The sequence below is a fragment of the Puntigrus tetrazona genome, chromosome 4, assembly GCF_018831695.1.
Source record: "Puntigrus tetrazona isolate hp1 chromosome 4, ASM1883169v1, whole genome shotgun sequence".
NCBI lineage: Eukaryota > Metazoa > Chordata > Actinopteri > Cypriniformes > Cyprinidae > Puntigrus > Puntigrus tetrazona.
Window position 1 is genome coordinate 12,507,494 of NC_056702.1, and position 20,377 is coordinate 12,527,870.

Below are 20,377 nucleotides of genomic sequence, written 5' to 3' on the forward strand. Positions count from 1 at the left end.
AATAAAAATCTAAACAAAAAAAGCAACAAACAACAAACTAAAATGTCTAATAATAAAACAGGAAAAAAAAATAAACAAAAAGCTAAATAAATTAAATACATACCAAGCAAAAACAACAACTTTAAGGACAAAGCAAACCAATCTCGCATCTGCATATACTTCTTTGGACCTTTCTGGTATTGCATTTATCTTTCAGTCTTTTTCTGTTTCTTTCTCTCTGCTACTTTTTTTTTTTGCAGTCGTTTTTCTTTCCTCCCGTCTCTCTGCCCCTACAATTATAGAGTCATGATCTGCCAGACACATGTGGCACCCTATAAATATCGCATAGTGCGCTGCTGTTTAAGGGGCCTGGGTCAGCCACAAACCTCCGTGCCAGGGCGAGAAGAGAGCAGAGCTGAGAAGACAGGAAAGGTCAAAGGAGCAGACAGACACTACGATAAGGGTGTACTCTCTCCAGTACCTGCATCTCCTCGCTCACGTAAGATCTCACAGAACAGAATAATGCATGCTTCTTACTGCAGGAATCCGAAGCGGTCCACCGCTTTGTACAGATCAAAATTGGCCTCCTCCCACGGCTCCACCTCCGCACTTTCTTTACCCTGAAAGCACAAATAACACAAAGCTGTGAGTACACATCAGTTCAGAGTGTGTGTGTGTGAGAAGTTGCTGTAGGCTTGAGTACTGATCTGTGAATTTGTTGTTTCATACATATTTAAAGCAGGTAATGAGGGGTGGACAGGTCCAGTGTAACACAAATAAACAATTCAAATAAAGAGAGAGAGAGAGAGAGAGAGAGAGAAGCCTAGGGCAGGAACAGATCATCCTTGAGTAAGAACGGTTTGTTTACGAAAGTAGAAAGACACCCAAGTCGTGTTCTGACCACATATACACACAGTTTTATTTCATTTTTCCTAAACAAACTTTTTTTTTTGCAGTTAATTCTGTGCCTCTTGACACAGAGACTTCATTTAAAGGTAGCTTTGTATATATTTGAGGGTCTTCAGGGAGCTTCCTTCACTTTAAGTGAGGACTGAAATCTGACGCTCCACTTCATTCTCAGTTCCAGTCTGTGGCTGCTTTTAAAGCTATTTTCGTTTGCAAAAAAAAAAAAAACTCAACTGACCTGAAGGACCATGTCTATTAACGAAAATGATTTTTGATAGAAAAACGATAGACAATATTAAAATTGTATACTACTTTGTGACGCACATTTATTTAAAAAAAAAAATCTTAATAAAGAATTAAGAATTATTATAAAATATGGTAATAATTATAAAAAAATTTAAAATATAGTAATAAATGAATAGAAGTAGTGGTAGTAACAGTAGAAGTAGTAATAATAATAATAATAATATTAATAACAACAACAAATAAAATAATAATAAATACATTATGCTTAATCGCATCCAAAATAAAAGTTTGTTTACATAATATATGTGTGTACTGTGAATATGTATTCTATATTTATTTTGTATATATATATATATATATATATATATATATATATATATATATATATATATATATATATTGTGTATATATATATATATATACACAAAAAATATATATATATATTATAAACTTATTTTTCTTAAATATATACATTCATGAGAGTGTATTTATACATACAAAATAAATATACACAATACACACATATATTTTATGTAAGGATTTTACTTTTTTTTGGATGTGATTAATTGTTTGACAGCACTAATAAAAATACATAATTTAGACATAATTTTCAACACTTTACGTACACTATGCACATCTAGTTTGACTAATGACAATTTTTGTGCCGTATTTTTCAGATGCGTCGCGTAAGCATGTGAAAAGCGCTTTACCCACTGACAAAATCATTCATCCCAAAAGCCGTTAACCTGTCAGGCCAATAACTAACTGTCTATATACGCAACGTGTCGGCAAGAAAATCTATGCAAATTTAAATGTAATGCAGGTTTTAATAGATCAGGGAAGCCTGGAGAATGAGGGAAAAGAACAGGAGGAAGAAGCGAGAACAAGAGTGGGAGCCACAAAAAAAAAGAACGAGTAGGAAAGAAATCGAGAATCTGAGGCAAAATATGAACCGGTACTGAGAGAAGCCATATCAAGGGCACGCGCACACGTAGTCATTTATCTCTGTCTCACCCTCTGTTGTGTGTCACAGGCATAAATCTACAGCGGGATATGATAATCTGATAGCGTGTCACAGTGACATGGCTGTGGGAAATATTTCGGCCGGCGACACGCGTCAGGCACGCACCCCTCCTCCAACGTTTCTTCCGAATTTAATTATCCCTTTTCAGAAAACGACCTCACAAGAACGGTATCACGCGCGCTAACAAGTTTACATTTGATATTTGTCTAACATCTGACATTTAAACAGCGATTAAATTACAACGCTACCTGCCTCGGGGGCATTCGCACTTCCCTTCTGGTACTTCCTTCAGAAATGTTTTTTTTACGAAAACGTGACAACGCCCAGAACTAGAGCCTAAACAAGATGGACGTCGGTATGATGAAGTCTGCGGCAGACGCGCTGCTTTGATGGCTGTGAATGTGATGCTTTTAGGACACATCTTCTCAGAGAGGGTTTTATTGTGCTGACAGTCCGACTGTTAACGTTTGGAAGGAAGTTGGGCTACAAGTTCATCCCTTTTAACACCCCCCTCTGGGAAAACAAATAAATAAATCAATCAGTTGTATTCAGTGAATCAGTCTGTGACCAAATGATTCAGTCCGCTTTTGTTAAATCAGATTGATTTCTTCATGAATCAGACATCCACTTTTTCTTTGCATGTCTATAACAATTTGTGATTTTTAGCAAATAAAGTTTTCAGATTTCAGATATTGTTTGGCTTCTGCAAAGATATAGTACTTTAATCATACATGTACTGTTTTACGCCGTTTTGTTTGATCGCCTTCTTTTTCTTTGAATAACAAAGCCGAAAACAAAACCCTAAACCAAACACAAAAAGAAAACAAAACAATACTAAAACAAAACAAACCTGACGAAACAAAAAAGAACCTCAACAAACAAAAAACTAAACAAAAACAACTGCAATAAAACCCCAAACAAACAAAAAAAGCCAAACAAAACAAAAACAACAACTATAAAACCCCAAACAAACAAAAAAAGCCAAACAACCACCAAAACAACAACAAAAACAACTACAATAAAACCCCAAACAAACAAAAAAGCCAAACAAAACAAAAACAAAGCATACTAACAAAGAACAAGTTAATAGTGAAAATTGTTCCCAAAGACAAAACAAAACAAATGAAAGAAAACAAAAACATGTTATTAAGAAATAAAACTGTACATGTTTCAAATAACATGAAACAAACGGCTTCTTTATAAACAGTGATAAATGAAATATAATTGTATGTATTGCATGTTTCAGGGCATTATAGTGCAAAAATGTACACATTTAAAGGGTACAACTAACATTTTAGAGGGCAGAAAATATGTAAGCAAAAGAAAAAAACAAACACGAGCGCATACGTGTTATGCTTTCCGAGTCAAGAGTCGAATCCCAGCGTACAGGAGCTTATCGCAATCCAATTAACAGACACGTTACAGAATTAGAGCCCCCTAATGAGAGCTCGGATTACACTCGCTTTAAACGATCAATTTACAAACCGGACACGCGCAAGAGATTTTATGTATAAATAAATTTTAAAAATCACGAACCTTTCAGCGCCAACGCGCATTACTCTTTCAGCAGTGACATGAAGTCACAGCGTCCTGAGATTCCTATTACAACACAATCATCATTTAGCACTTTCAGAATCGCTTTTAGAACCGCTTTCTTTCGGGTAAGCCAGCAGACTTGGCAAATGTGTATTTTAAGTGTGTAAAGATGGAAAGACACAACGCCAGACGTGACCCGAGGATAAAAATCGGCTGAGCGATATTCCCGGCAGCTGGCGAACAGGTGTTTTACGGCGATAGCTCTTGTGATAAAACATATTCTGACGCCCTGTTCTCTCTGGCGTTCCGATTCGGAAACAACAGAAACGTTTGCTGAAAAAAAAATCTAGAAGGGGATGCTTTTGCAACAGATGAGAATGCAAATAATCTTCCAGAGGAAAACTGGTTGAGAGCTATAATGGAAGGGGAGATCTGGTTGGATCGAAGCGCGTGTTTTCTTGGAAGTGGATTGGAGGGCGTTTGGCTGGTGAGTGAATGGCAGCTGTTTTCTCTCACCTTGTCATATTTGGCGAGTATCTCAGCTCGCTCCTGTTCCAACTTCACTGCGGCATCTTGCTCTGAATCAGTCGCTGGAAAGAGAAATATAGAAAGACCAATTAGCTGCAATCTTCACTGTCCACTATGTGAATCATCTTTAATAAGCCCGGCTTTCAGAGAAAAGACCTCTTTGCACTTTGAAACACACACACATAGACACAAACACACACACACACACACACGCACGCAAATTCTTTTTTTTCTACCGGCTACAGCATAGCAACTAGTGGCTGTTCAAATAGGTCTGAGCCGGTATATGGCTCTCAAGGGCAAACTGCGTCATTCGCATCCAAAGCAAACAACTTTGGGCTGCTTTTATAGGAAGGTTCCGGGTTTAGTGCAAGCTCTATGTACAGCGCGTCTACATTATGCACGGAAAATACCGTAGACGTGTCTCTCGGTTTGTAAAAAGAGACTAGATCACAATTCTTTTCCGGTTTTAAAGAGAAGTGATAATAATGATAAATAATAAAACGCGAAGCCAACAAGCAAAGCCACAAACGATATCAAAGACATAAGGATAAATTCATTCGTTCAATAGAAGTCAATGGCCACCATTTCATTTCGTCTTACAGAGTTTTCACGAATACATCTCTGCTTACAGAACATATTCTCCCGAAGTATCGAGGTAAAAGCTAATCTTACAAAGTGAGGGGCCAGTTGAAATGATATTCCGTGGTACTTCCCAGTATCTCAGCGATGCTGTCGGCAAAGCTTAGCTCGCGTCGAACCTGGGGCATTCCCACAAAAGCAGCACAGGATGAGAACTAGAGCGAGATAAGGGAATACTGTGTGTTTGAGGGCAACGAAGCACCCTACCGGATCCTGCTCTGGACTTTGATGTTGTCTATGAAGTGTGCTGACACACAATCAGATGGAAACGTTCTCCTGTGAAGAGCTCTACTGTGGGGATGTTGATGTAGGATTGGGCTTTCTGCGTATTCAATGCGTCCAAACATATCTAGTTTTCTCATGCAGCAAGCCTATGAAATTGCAGCCAATCGCATGAAGTGGCCAATCCTTTTCTCTCCAGGAATTAGGTTAACACTGCCACTTCCTGTTTGGCTTGGTTCCCTTTCTGAGTGTTTTTCGCAGGCAACACTTACTTACAAAGGCTTCCACCAGCTTTCAGCCCTTGGGTCAAAGCCAGCCAGATTCCCTTGCTGGATGAATAGGCTTTTAAAGTCAATGGAATTTTTATGGAAGGATGCTGTTTGTTTGCGTGTGTGTGTGTGTATTTAACAGATGCGAGTGGAATAAATAAAAGCAGACGAGATGGGACAAAATGTGATGTGAAGAGACAAAATGAAACGGCAATGAATGAGATTAGACAAGAAGAATGAAGATAAAAAGTGACTGGGTGTAAAAAAGAGGAACAGGGTGTATAAGAAATGAGATGAGATTATGTGAGGAAGAAGAAAATGTGAGAAGAGACCATTGGAGACGAAAGAGTATGTGAGGTGATAAGAGATGTGGGAATGATTTTCCCTCATGCGACGAAAAAGATGAGACAAGTATGTGAGTATGTAAAACATGACACAAGTAGAAAAGATGAGAATATACTACACAAGAAAAAAGACATTGTGAGAAAGAAATTAGCAAGTGTTATAAAGTAATATATGAGATGAGACGAGCGCGTGAGAGACACGAGTTAATGCTGTGAGAAATCAGCCGAGATTAGAATAGAAAAGTCTGCGATACGAGAAGAGACTAGAGCTGTTCAATTAATGGAAATATTGAATTTGGCTTCCGGCGATTATGAAAATAGTGTAATCGAGCTAAAACCATCATTTCAGACCCCCTTTGCAGCTTTTTACTCCTCCAAAAAAACAAGGTTAGCATGCAAATCGATACAATTATGCAATGTGGTTTTAGCAAAAAATAATGTGCTTGATGTATTAATATTTATTAGATTTGTTTGCGCTTTTAAAACGAAACGAAACAGAACGCCGACATGTAACGTGAACTTTTAGCTTTCGTAGCTAACTGGTAATGCTCCTTCTGCTGTCTATAATATTATTAAAACAACAAAAGGCAAATAGAGAATCACTCACGAGACGAAACATTTGATATATTTACAGTAGGAAATTGTTATGCATGGAACGCGCATGGAACCCTAATGACTTTTGCTGATTATCATAAATTTTGCCGCAACTCACAACGCTATTATTAAACGCAATGCCACTGCTACAAATATCCCATCTATGATTTAAGACAATTTTTCTGGTCCAGGGTCAGATATGAGAGGAGAGAAGATATGAAAAGTAGAGAGCATACGGAAAAAGAGAAAAGATAGTAAAAGAGACCAATCGAGACGGGACGAGAAGAGAAGAGACAAGAAAAGAAGACAGCAGCATACATGACTGGTGGTCTTAAAGCTCTGGGGCCTCCACGGCGTATTAGCATTCACTCAGTGCCATGTTTCAGCTCAACACTCTCTCATTCATGCTCCATACATCAGTCTGACAGCTCACGCTGAGCGCATGCGAGCGCAAGCGTATTTAGAGATGAGCGAATGTTCTCCGAGGCCTCCACGGCAGACACGTCGTACGCGAGAACGAGAAGCATTTCAATCCCTCTAAATGGTCATTTGTCAGATTAACGGCACTCATTGGCGTGGATAAGGGCGAAGAAATCGCAGCTCGTCTTCCCTCACGATTTCCCGGAGCTGCACTTGTTCAGCGCACAGATACTGCAGCAAGCTTACTGGAGACGCAATTAGTGCGAATTATGAAAGAAAGACTGCAGCAATGACTCTACGCTCGACTTTCGAAACGGGACGCGTCGCGGCTTACATTATTAGATGCGCCTGAATGCGTGAGAAACTCTGAAATTAACTTAAACTTTAAAGCTGTGGGTAAACGGTTTTAGAGAGGCTAGGGATAGCAAGTTAGCTTTGAAAGCGTAAGACTCGTCCCTCCCAGCAACGCTGTCAGATTGCCTCATGTCTCATTAGAAAAGATTACAGTACAAAGGGCATGATATTCAATAATAACGTCTTCTGCTCTCATTCGGTCTGCAATAGCGTAAAGAAAGATGCGTAGATGATGTATATCTTGTCGAATTTTCTTTTCCTCTCTGTACAGATGTGGACCTTAAGAATGTGAGCAGTACAGCAGTTCCAGTAATCTGACATTAGTGTAGTGAGGACACAGCCTAAATAAACCACACACACACACACACACACACACACACACACACACACACTCTTTTGTTCATTCTTTCACTCTGGCATCTTTGCCCTCACAGATGATTCCACTCAGATTCAAGAGCTGCCCAGCTTTGTCTCTCTTTTCTCTCTCTCACACACACACACACACACACACACACACACGACGCTGTCTGACACCATTCAACAAAGAATCATACAGCTTTAAAAGGAAGTCAGTCAGGCAGACATTCCCTGGCTATTTTTATCAACACTTTAGGAACTTATTTCTAATTTTTCCCTCTTATAAAACTCCCCCGCCCTCACTTCCTGCCGAATGTCTTCTTCTGTCTCTCCGGATCTTTTTTAACGTGAAAATACTCAGAACTACCTCAGAGGGGTATTTTCGGTGGTGTGATGTCAATAATAAATGGTCTGGATCTTTATGGCTTTACACACAGGCGCGCACACACACACAGCCCTCTTAGGCGTCTGTCATTACAGCTCACTCACACACTCATACATGGGCGGCTTCAAGCCGCAAACAAGCAAGCCATCATTCAAATCATAGCTTCTGGACGTCAAATTCTGCCCACGATGAAAAAAGATGCACTGTACAAATCAGAGCTCTGAAAGCAATGTTCTCTCATATAATTTTAGCTTGTCCCTTAGTTTGTAAAAACATGAAAATAATGTTTTTTGTATGAAGTTGCTAAAAAGAACATTATTTTCTGTATTTGGTATAATGCAGTGTGTTAATGTGTTCAAAACACACATTCATTTACACATAATGTACTTTATTGTTTCTTCTCTAAGCACCGACTTCTAGGGATGCACCGATAGTTCGCCAACCGAAATTGTTCGGCCGAAAATAACACAAATATAAAGATAGAAAAACTGAAATTATGCCGAACAATGACTTGGTGTGATCAAATAAAAGAGTCATGTCTCCGATGAGAAGAGGAAGGGTGGCTGTTGTTGGTTGATGACTGAATTGGCAAAATGACTTCGAACGATTATTAAATAAACCGCGGACCATTATGTTTTCTAAAATGTGCGCAAGTTGCTTTTAGCGCATTGAAATGAGCACAAGCTCGTGGTGTATCTGTTTGTTAGCCAGGGTTCAAAGTTCAAATCTGTGCTAAAACAGTGTTACTTGTCAGCCGCTCAGTAACACTTTCATGCATTTTTAAAATTAAATATGTAAAGTTAGACAATAATAATGAGCTCTATTTAATCTGAATCTGTAATATTGTTCAGTGTTGCAAAGAATTCGCTTCTGCTCAGCAAGGTTGCATTAAACCTGATTCAAATAGGAGGTCTCAAAAATATTTTATTCACATAAGAATATAGATATAGATAACGTATCAAATGTTGAAAGGTAGACATTTTGAAATGTCATGCCAAATGTTGGCTCATTTTCGATTTCATGAGAGCTACACATTGCAAAAAAGTCGGGACAGGTAGCAATAAGAGGGCGAAAAAGTTAAATGTACATATAAGGAAAAACTGGAGGACCAATTTGCAACTTATTGGGTCAATTGGCAACATGATTGGGTATAAAATGAGCCCTTCAGAGTGGCAGTGTCTCTCAGAAGTCAAGACGGGCAGAGGATCACCAATTTCCCCAAAGCTGCGGCGAAAAATAGTGGAGCAATATCAGAAAGGAGTTTCTCAGAGAAAAAGAGTTTGAAGTTATCATCATCTACAGTGCAAAATATCCAAAGAATCTGGAACAATCTCTGTGCGCGTAAGGGTCAAGGCCAGAAAACCAAACTGGATGTCCGTGATCTTTGGGCCCTTAGACAGCGCTGAATCTCATACAGGAATGCTACTGTAATGGAAAAATCACAACACGGGCTCACGAATAGTTCCATAAAACATTGTCGTTGACTGCAATCCACCGTGCCATTTGCCACTGCCAGCTAAAACTCAAAAAAGAAAAAAGGTAAAAAAAAGTAGCCATATCTAAACACGATCCAGAAGCGCAGCTGTTTTCTCTGGGCCAAGGCTCATTTAAAATGGACTGTGGCAAAGGGGAAAACTGTTCTGTGGTCAGACGAATCAAAATTTGAAGTTCTTTGTGGAAAACTGGGACGCCATGTCACCCGGACTAAAGAGTACAAGGACAGTTGTTATCAGCGCTCGGTTCAGAAGCCTGCATCTCTGATGGTACGGGGTTGCATGAGTGCGTGTGGCATGGGCTTACACATCTGGAAAGGCCCCATCAATGCTGAAAGATATATCCAAGTTCTAGAACAACATATGCTCCCATCCAGACGTCGTCTCTTTCAGGGAAGACCTTGAATTTTCTAACATGACAATGCCAGACCACATACTGCATCAATCGCAACATTATGGCTTCGTAAAAGAAGGATCCGGGTACTGAAATGGCCAGCCTGCAGTCCAGATCTTTCACTTTTGGTGCATCATAAAGACGAAGACGCGACAAAGAAGATCTACTTCTACAGTTGAGCAACTAGAAGTCTATATTAGACAAGAATGGGACTCCTATTCCTAAACTTCAGTCTCCTCAGTCCCCAGACGTTTGCAGACTGTTATAAAAAGAAGAGGGGATTCCACACAGTGGTAAACATGGCCTTGTCCCAACTTTTTTGACATGTCTTGATGCCATGAAATTTAAAATCAACTTATTTTTCCCTTAAAACATTATCTCAGGTTAAACATTTGATATGTCATCCATGTTGAAACTTCCACATCGTTGGATTCTGTTTTTATTCACAATTTGTACAGTGTGCAATAAACACACACTATGAGTTAGTGCTGAAGACATGAGACTCGTTACGCTTTCTTTTTCAGTCAAACTTCTCTCTCTCATCTGAGTGCAATTGGTGACATGCTCATTTCCTGCCTGTTGTTCTCTCCTCTTCACTCATACATCATTTCATCCTTATTTTATCCTTAATGAAAGACAGGATGGAGCAGAGACCAAAGGCGGACGCGGTCGAAAAACAAATCGAATGTTTGACAGATCAATTTCATGCGGTTATTGCTGTTATGCTTCTACTGTGACACGATGCTTCCAAATGTAGATGTTAAGTAAGAAAGATGCTGTGAAAACAACCAGGAACCCAACACAGTCTGCATCTTTTATGAATATTTGAAATATTTGAACAGTCTCTTGTTTTTTGGTCTTGTTTCAATAAATTGATAAAAGAACAGCAAGATGGAGCAAGATTTTGGTTATTTTAATAGTGTGTCCAATCACAAATTTTTATTACCGATTTGACACGTATTATACATTAACCTACCCCAACATATTTCATTTGTCATTTCAAACCCATAAGACCTTCATCTTCAGAGCACCAATTCAGATATTTTTGATGGAATCTGAGAGCTTCCTGACCCTCCGAAGACAGCAACACGCAATGTTCGTCATGCAACGTAACGTTCTCAGAAGCTTCGTAACTACGTAAGTAAAAACAGTACAATAATGTTTTAGCTTCAATTTAGCGAAGCTACAAGAATACTTTTTGAGTGCAAAGAAAACAAAAGTAACAACTTTTTTTCAACGATTTTTCTTCCGCCATTTTGGAGAACATCACAATATTTAACAGCTTGCGTGCACGCTTTCCCTCTCGAATGTAAACAACGCTGATTTTCTTAGGTTCACTCCAAAATGGCGGAAGAGATGGTGGAAAAGCGCAACTCGGGGGGATAATATTTCTTAAAATGAATTGTTTTTTTTCTTTACGAGTGAAAAGTCCACTGAATTCATATGGACTGTTTTACCGTTGTCCTTTCTATGATCTAAGAACATTGCAGTTGCGTTGCTGTATATGCAGGGTCAGAGACCCCTCTTCCATCAAAAATATCTTCATTTGTGTTCCAAAGAATCATTAATTACAGAATTTTATTTTGGGGTCAACTATCCCCTTAAATGTTCATGTATAAAAATAGTTTTTCAACGAGGCATTCGTCAGTTAATCCAACACTGATAGACCAATAGCCTATTTAAGTGGAAAAGTGCCACATTCTGCAACAAATCAGTAAAAAACAACATTATGTAAACCTAAGAAGTGACATCATAATGAAATGTAATGGTGTCATAGAGCCGCTGTTCAAAGAAAGAGATGCATGATCTTACCTGGCTGGATTTCTTCATGATCTGTGTCGCAATTTAGATTTATAGTATGCATGAGTGTGACGAACACTCACACCGACGCTAACGCGGTATCAGTTTTCTTCGTTCGCCATGACAAAAGTCAACTTTCAGCAGCGAAAGAGTCGAATGAGACACGACAGAGAGGCAGCGAAAGAGGAGAAAGGAGAAAGTAATAGAGAAGAGAAAGAGGAATAGTGGTCAAAGATGACGGCAAGGACGAAAGGAGGCAATGAGACGAGTTCTGACAATACGGCTGTTTGTTTACTTCAGAGACACGTCACGCTTCAGACCCACACGCTACATACCAGACTGACTAACAAACAAGAGCTCCTATTCACACACACACACACACACACACACACACACACACACACACACACACACACACACAACACACACACAAGCACAGATCTATTACAGATATATATATATATATATATATATATATATTCTATGCTATCAATGATTGTCTAATTTGTCTATTTTTAGTTCTCCTAAAAACTGTGGGAAAACACCACCTACTTTTTTATATTTGAATGAATCTTAAGACCTAATTAACATTTCCTTTGAACAATTTTCCTTTGAGATGACAACATGTTTTAGCTTTTGGCACTGTTATTTAAATAACTGATTGAGTTTTCCTTGTAGTAATAATGCAGTGTGGGAGGGAAAAAAAGAAGGCAGATTATTAAAGAATAGATCTGAAAAAAAAGAGAAAAAGAAAGAACAGAACCAGAAATAGAAAAGTATGAGAGAAGCAGCTGATCAATTATTTAAACCCTTACAATTTCTCATGTTACAGCACTGACCTGACTAAACACTTGGCTCTATCGACCAATCGGATGACAGAATCAGCCCCTTCCACTTACAAACAGCCATGGCATGTTAGAATACATATAAATCTAACTGTACTATCCTAAAATTCATTATTTCTGAAATCTTAAAGTCACAAGAGAACCCTAATTTCTCTACTTCTGCAAGGGATTATGGATAATTTCGTTGAAAAAGTGCTCTGAATCCAATGGCCTACAAAAGGTGCCCATTTTACAACAAACAAACACAAACTGATTAGCGGAGAAGTTGGTAGAGCAAGTGAAAAACGATATAAAGATGTCAGATAGCTTGTAAATGAGACACAGATACACGCACTCCCACACACAAGCACAAACGTATGCAAGTACGAAAATGTAACAATGCAATACAAGTGCAGCTTGCAGGATTGCTAAACTCAGGGTTTAAATTGACCAATAAGAACAATGCTAAGCAGACATCTGTTTGGTTGATTCAAGGTCGCTGCGTTTCACAAGAGTGGATGCTCTATTGTGAAGCAACTGCACACGCATATAAAAACTCGCAGAGAGATCGGTAGGTGCATTTTATGCCTTAAATGAATATGTTAAATGATCTGTCATCAGTTAAATTATCATATTGTTCCAAACTCATTTGACCTTTTGACTTTCATAGAACACAATGGGAGAAATTGTTCATACTGCTCTTTTGAAAACTGTGGCAGGGGACTATTTTCAAAAACTCACGACTTGAATTTTTGATCTGTTTCTGCTGGCCGAGATCCAACATATGCTAGTTTCCATACGCGAAGCTCTTAATATGCCATAACAGGCAACTTGATATAGCATGGATACAGCGTTAGTTTGAAATCAATGATTTCAATGACGGTATTATTCATAAATATCAAGTGATAGGATTTAACAGGACGATTCTGTAAATTTAAAGATTTTAATGTAAAGACAATTAGAATTATCTAATTTTATTTTATTTTATATAAAATATAAATCAAAGTGTCACTTAAACTATATAAATGCGTATTAATGTATGTTAGACAGTATCGCATAATTTACGTAATAGTAGAAAGACAAATACGAAGACCATTATTTTTATTTATTGTTTACTTTCGTTATTTATGACATATAATAATTTATTCGATTTCCTAATCGCATTCTCATAAACCAGTTGCTGCTATGTTATAGACAGAGACATTTTAATTGGGTTTTATTTTGAGTTGGCAACGAGTTAAAGAGATTCCCAGAAGCTTTGCAGCATTGCATGAACCATTTTAAGCTGTATTAGAAAACGCAGAGGAAGTAGAACTATTTCGTACAGACAATTTATTTAAAATAAGAGCACTAATTATTATTTTGTGTGCACAATCTACTAAAAAACATTCAAGCAAAAAAAAAGCATTCAAATTACTCAAAAACAAATGAACAAAACTGTAAATTTTGCGCATGATTTAGTAAACTGATAAAATAAATTAATAAATTGTATTAGAATTAGGAAAACTGCTCTACTTTAGACACTTTTCAGCCAGAAAAGCATATTGTGCAATGACAATTCATTTTTACATTTTTGTCAAAAAATGACAAATATCCAACCATGGCGTACAATGTTTTTTTTTTTTTTTTTGCAAACTTTGCTTCCCATTTTAAAGAAAAAGTGGCTTTATCAATAGACGAGCCTTTACTTTGTCCTTGACTTGAAATAAAACGTTTTCACATACACTAACGCAAAACCGCAAACTTCTTGAAATCTTGTCAGACTCGGTTACTCCAAACACAAACAAGCGTACACACTCTTGTGGAGTTTCACATACACACCTGCGAATCGGCTACTGGCGCGACGGCGAGAGGGCGACACCAGCTCCTTAACAATCTGCAGCACTTGCATGATCGGAAGGGGGCGGGGCCGAGGCGTGAACAGAAGGTGTGGCGGGGGGAGGAGCCAATGCAGAACAAAGTGTGAAGAACTTCATTCTCGCCACCCACACACAAAAACCACTGAAAATAGCATTACTAGACTGAATTTAGTCACTAAATATTATTTAGGGCGACCGCCGCTCTGGTTTAATTGGTGGCCATCTTGGTAAATCCTTTGAATTGAAAACCCTTTTTTTCTATTAAAATGACAAAATATAATAAAATCGAATAAATCTTTAGCTCGAAATTTGTTTTTTAGGCTGTTCCTGCTAATACATGTTCAAGAGTAAATAAGCAGCCAAGGCCTCCATAAAAAAAAGCAGATTGGTTCTTCTAATAGAAAAGTGGTATTTCTATTTCTACAGCCACCAGAGTGAGTAGAAAAATAGCCGTCTTCTCCCCTTACACCATCTCTGATGTCAGCCTCGTGTCTTTTACGTTAGTTTCCAATTTCTTCCTTCGATTTTCAGCATGAAACAAATCCAAAAGGCAGCTTCGGTCGGCGAGACCAATTAAAACACACTACTAATTCATAGCACATTAATAAATCATGCCATATATTATTCAGCATCCAAAACACAGTTTCTGTCTTCTTCTGTACTTCATAAACCGCATCGAATCCGTTGAGGAGCGGTGTCGCGGGCTGAAATCGGTAATGAATCCTGCAGAATTTGCTTTCTGCAATCCAGGTCCCGCCGGTCCAAACACGAGGGTCCGCGTCTGTCTTTTTTTCCCCTCACATCATTTCTCGCTGCTTGCCTCTGCCTCTCACACACGGTCTTCTTCCAAGCGGAGTTGGGCATCTGCGGTTCTTCTCGTTTATTTCACTCTTTCGCAGATAGACACTGTCCACTCTCTCCTGTAACCGCAGTATGTTTGTGTGTCAGGTAGGAGAGACCATCTGAAAAAGTGGCTACACTTCTCTCTCTCTCTCTATCGCAGTCTCTGGCATCCGAATCAATACAGCTAGGGCAAGCTGTATAACACGGCTCTACTCTATTCTTCTCTCTCTCTCTCGTTTATTCTTCACAGCCCCGCTCGCCACTGACACACACACGTTCCAGCTTTAAATTAGAGAGCATCTGTTACAACAGCCCCTCCCCTCAACTCTCTCTCTCTCTCTTTCTTTTGCTCTCTCTCATCATTTCTCTCTTCTGTTCCTCCTGTTTTAGGTTCTTAATGTGAATATGCAAATGCTGGCCTTATATTCAGAATATCATGCAGATGAAACCGTAAGCATGGGAATTCATCAATCTAGGATGTATTATGGATTGAAAACGAAATGATTTAGATGACCTTGTAACCAATTATTTTTGGAATTTTAAAGAAGTGGTGAAAGAGAGGCCAGTTGTCTGTATTGGTACAGGAATGGAGACATTTTATTAGAGTTAATAAAACCAAAAGTCATCAAAAATCTGACTGACAGACAGATAGAGTAACATAATAGGCGGACATAAACCATAGACTGAGACACAAAAACAGACAGACAAACATACAAACAGACTGAGATGGTAGACAGAGAGATAGACAGACAAACATAAAGGACAGACAGACAGACAGACAGATAGACAGAGCAACAAACGGATGTAGTTGCATTAATAAAGCACAAACATAAATCATCTGAGAAAAGGCCCAAGAGAGAGTTATAATTTTTTATATAACACAAGCAAATAACAAAAAAATCATAATTTGAGTGCCATCACATAATTGCAACAGGCCTGAATGTGTTCATAAACGTGGCAATTTATCATTCTTTCTAATAGTTCCCCCAAGAGTCATTTCCGTACAGCACGCCGACAGCCAACAATACAGAAATCAACCAGACATTTGAGAGAGAGAGAGAGAGCTGAATTCAGGTGAACATTGCCAATGTAATTTTTAGTCATTTCGTCTTAACGTACAACATAAACACACGCACAGCAAACCAGCAAAGCGCCGGTATAATCATACGCCAAGCCCCAGAGTTAAATCACAAACACGCATGCATGTCTAAATGATTACACACACACCTCCAAGCGTGCTATTCATCTACCTTTACATTTCACAGTGCCTGATCTTGCTCAAGGACAGTGTGTTATCATGGCTCTCTGCAGCAGTGTGTACGCGTCTAGCGCAGACATCCAGCGGCACATGTAACCTCCGTTGTAATCAATCTCTACATAATGGCCTCATTTGGATCTAATTACCCTCTACCTCCCTGAAATGTGCTGAAAGCGTCAAAAACACAAAACAGCCTGACGACGTTACATCAGCATTACATCACTACTGCTCACCACAAAATAACACTAGTGAACCGTGTTTAAAGCATGAAACCCATGTGACTGGATTTAACCACAGCTATCATGGGACTGTAGATAAAGCACCGCACAAGCCTGAGCTAACCAAACTGCAGTGTAACGTTACTGCAACCGGTAAATAATACTTTTATAATGTCCCTGGAATGTCCCTTGGAGGTACTAACCTGCGGAGCAACAGAACTCTGAAATCTCGTTCAGAACTTCTCATGGATGAAGACAGACAGATAGGAGATAGACAGATGCTCTGGTACCCTGGCAATTTTGTGGTGTCGAAAAAATGATTTTGTTCCCCTACGCAGAGCTTCAATTGCAACAATGTTATAAAGTCAGACTGCTGAGCAGACAACAAAACACAGAGACAAATCAATTTGTGGGTCTCTGTCATTGTGGCCTTGCGTAAAATTAATGGGTTCGACTTCCAGACTTTGTAACCTAAGAATACGCCAACTTTCAGTAAAACCGATCCAAATAGAAAGGAGAGATAACAAACAGAGAACGGTTAACGGTGCGATCCCACTATTGCACTTGCCAACCTTTTTCCATACAACTTTTAATAATAAATGAATGTCATACAATGTCTTTAGCAGCTGAGGATCACATAAACATGGACTTGGTATAAAACAAAGTCTTTCAGGTAAGGTAGGTCAGAGTTTATTCCTAGCATTTACTGGTGGGCATTTTCAAGACCCAAGACAGGTGTTAGGTTGGGTTGTAGACAAGGTTGTGGTTGGGTTGTTGTCTATGTATCTGGGCCTTGAGAGTTAAAAAAAAATGTGTCTATATCAGGGTCTTGGAAGATTGTAAACTGATTGGGGTCTTAAGAATTCTCTAATTGGTTTGGGGTCGGTCTGAATCTGGCCCTTGAGGGATCTAGTACTGGTCTGAGTCTTGGTATTGGTTTAGGTATGGGTCTTAGGGGCTCTGGAATAGGTATAGATAGGTACTGTGCTTTATTGGTGTAAATGGTCTGGAATCGGTCCAAATCATAAGGGCTACACTTTGTTTTGGTATGGGTCTGGGTTGAACTGGGATTGGGCTCGATCTCATGCTATCTGTTATATACTAAGAGGATCACTAACTGGTCCATATTTGCTTTAGAGGGATCTAGTATTGGTCTTAAGTGATATGTTATAGGTTTGGCTCTAAGAGGGTCTGGTATTGGTCTACATCTTTAAGGAGAATTGTTGCACCCTTCTAAACTGGGGCTGGACCTGGAGCCAGTGCTTGGCCGGGGGAAGAACTCACTCATTGACTCAAGAGCTGTGGAGATTCTGCACTCTGAAATCAAAGGTCCTGTAGAGTTCTGGGTGCAGTTTGGAAACTGGGTTTAACCACAGGTCCAATTTTATTTACATATTTATAGTAAAAGTACAGCTTGGATACAGATTGAGCACTGGCTTATGAGGGGTTGGGTTTGGGTTTTACGTTCAGTCAGGAATAGTCTTATGGGGTCTAGTACTGGTTTGGTTCTTATCGAATCTGGTACTGGTCTGTATTTTGGGTCTTGAGTTCTCTGGCTGGGTAAACTGATCCGTGTGGACAGAGGAGAACTGATCTGAAATCAACAAGTACGGCTTACGGTCCAGACCCTAAGAATGTCAGAAGTAACAAGCATGATGGAGTGTTATGTTGATGTGATAACCGTACTGGATTTGTAGAAGCTGAATCAAGTGAAAGCTCATGGCTCAGCTAAGCTTTAATAATGCATGCAGAAGCGTGGATTCATTTGATTCGGATATGCAGAGGCACAGTAACATCCCAGAGCACCGCACTGCGATCAGAGTGTATGTGATGAAGACAGATCATAATGTACGTCTCAAAATGCCCAGCGTGAATTTCCCCATCTTTTATTCACTCTGCTGCTGGACAAATGCCATCCAGAGAGAGGGGGTATAGTGGATTCAGAAAACAGTCTGTCATATCCTGTTTGCCACATTCTCATCTTCAGTGTTATGTTTCACATGCAATGAAATGGTTGTTTAATTCTGATAGTTCCACTGAAATGACAGATCTATTTATTGTTTGTTGACGGTTTTGCACTGATTATAAGTTGACTGCCTTTGATTATCAGTATAAAAGGAATGGTTTCTGAAATAGGAATAGGAAAAAACCTTATGTCGTTTCAAACATGTACTTGTTTCTTGCTTGCGTTAAACACAAAAGAAGGGTTTTTTTAAAGAATTGAAAATCAATCGAGACTATCGACTGTTTGATTACCAACATTAAGTTTAGAAAAGAATAGGCATAGACCATGTGCTCAGCATGGAAAGTGACCAATCACACATTATATACGTATATATAATTTTTATATATAAACAGAATATGTGTTTAGACTTATAAATGAAATAAACTATTTCAGACATAACTTTAAAAGACTAAAATACCATTCTGCTCACGAAGCAGAATTCTTATCTAGTTCACTTGCTATCAATGACGCGAATTGATTAGCTCTTGCTCAAATCTACTCATTTTATCAGTCCAGTGCCTTGTAAACTCAATGTTGCTTCCTGCAGACTGGTAAAAAATAGCAACGAATTTCAAGCAAAGACATTCTGTTTTTTGATGTCTATGATCTGTGTATCTGTATCAGTCTCCGGTATCTGTAGGGAACAGGTTTTATGAGCCTGCGTGTTTGGCTTCCTATAATAAAGTGCATAATGAACTATAGACCATGTCCATCTAAGCATCTGGGGAAGTGATTATGTACCTAAAGAGGAATTTACAAGTGCGTGAGCAACTGTCATTTCACTATCATGCACCTATGAGTTCACATGTATGCGCTGAGTCACACAAGCACACCCTTGAACCAGACGACCACACTTAAAACACACACAAAACAGCTCATAAAAATACATGCTACAGTGCATTCTGGGATTGCCTTAAGAAGACATCTCGACTAAGCTGCCTCTACCTTGCGCATCGGGAGAGCTAGGTTTTATATTAAAGCTTAAGTAACTGTCTCATCTCACATGTACGAAAAAAAAAATTAAAAATGACTTCCCTTGTCAAGGTTAGAGCTCTGTGTGTGTGTGTGTGTGTGTGTGTGTGTGTGTGCACAGCAAAAGGGCACAGGATCCATTTCCTCATGTTCCACAGTTTACCATGAAATGTAATCACATTCCTGAGTGACTTCCTTCCTGTGATCATCCATCTAGTTAGCTGCGCAAACACACCCACATGCTCACCAGGGGCATCTGGGATATGCATGCGTTCATTTATTCATTCATTCATTCATTCTTACCACGGCAGTTAATACCACCTAAAATCACTTACTTTAAGCGATCTGAATTCATTTTCGCTTGGCGTGAAATAAACCTGGCGGTGATCCCACGGACTTGCAATGAAGCAGGAATCCGCGTCATATGTAGAGATTTGGAGCTCTTTCGATTTGGACCAGTAAGCAACTACTTGCTCCTAGCTTTTCTATGAATGTCAACAAGTAGGAAAACAGCATTACGCTTTTGTCAATGATTCATAATTAAATGCTAATCTGATGCCGAACGCGGGCTAATTAGCAAGATGTTTAATACTTATCGTACTATTCTGAATTTATAATAAAGGCTCCGTTTTCTCTTAGCGTCCTGCATGCATTTGTGGCCCGCATGATCCATAAAACCAATCTTCTGTCGGCAGCTGGTAAAGCCGCTCTGCGTCACGGTGCATTATCATTCACATCAATCATAAATTGTGACCGAATCTTTTATAGATTAAGAAACATGCCATGCTGAGGGGGAAAATGAAACGGCATCTTTCTCCTTTTTATCCCCCTTCATCTCGTTTCAGTCCATCCTGGATGAGTCATTTCTCTCATTAGCTCTGCCACTCACTGGGGTACGAGCGGGG

The 20,377-nt window shown here is 39.1% G+C and overlaps 1 protein-coding gene across 5 annotated transcripts in view; it reads right to left on the reverse strand.

Moving 5' to 3' along the window:
* Positions 1–20,377, reverse strand: part of usp6nl (USP6 N-terminal like) — a 43,973-nt gene that overhangs the window by 15,140 nt on the left and 8,456 nt on the right. For 3 of the 5 annotated variants that reach the window (XM_043236805.1, XM_043236801.1, XM_043236804.1), the window contains 2 exons: positions 4,208–4,281; positions 517–599 (listed from right to left, as the gene is read on the reverse strand). In XM_043236805.1, the coding sequence (XP_043092740.1) occupies positions 517–599; positions 4,208–4,281 (157 nt within the window). Of the gene's footprint in view, positions 1–516; positions 600–4,207; positions 4,282–11,505; positions 11,739–14,138; positions 15,272–20,377 lie in introns of those variants that run through there. The other 2 variants (XM_043236802.1, XM_043236803.1) reach the window with 2 other exon arrangements.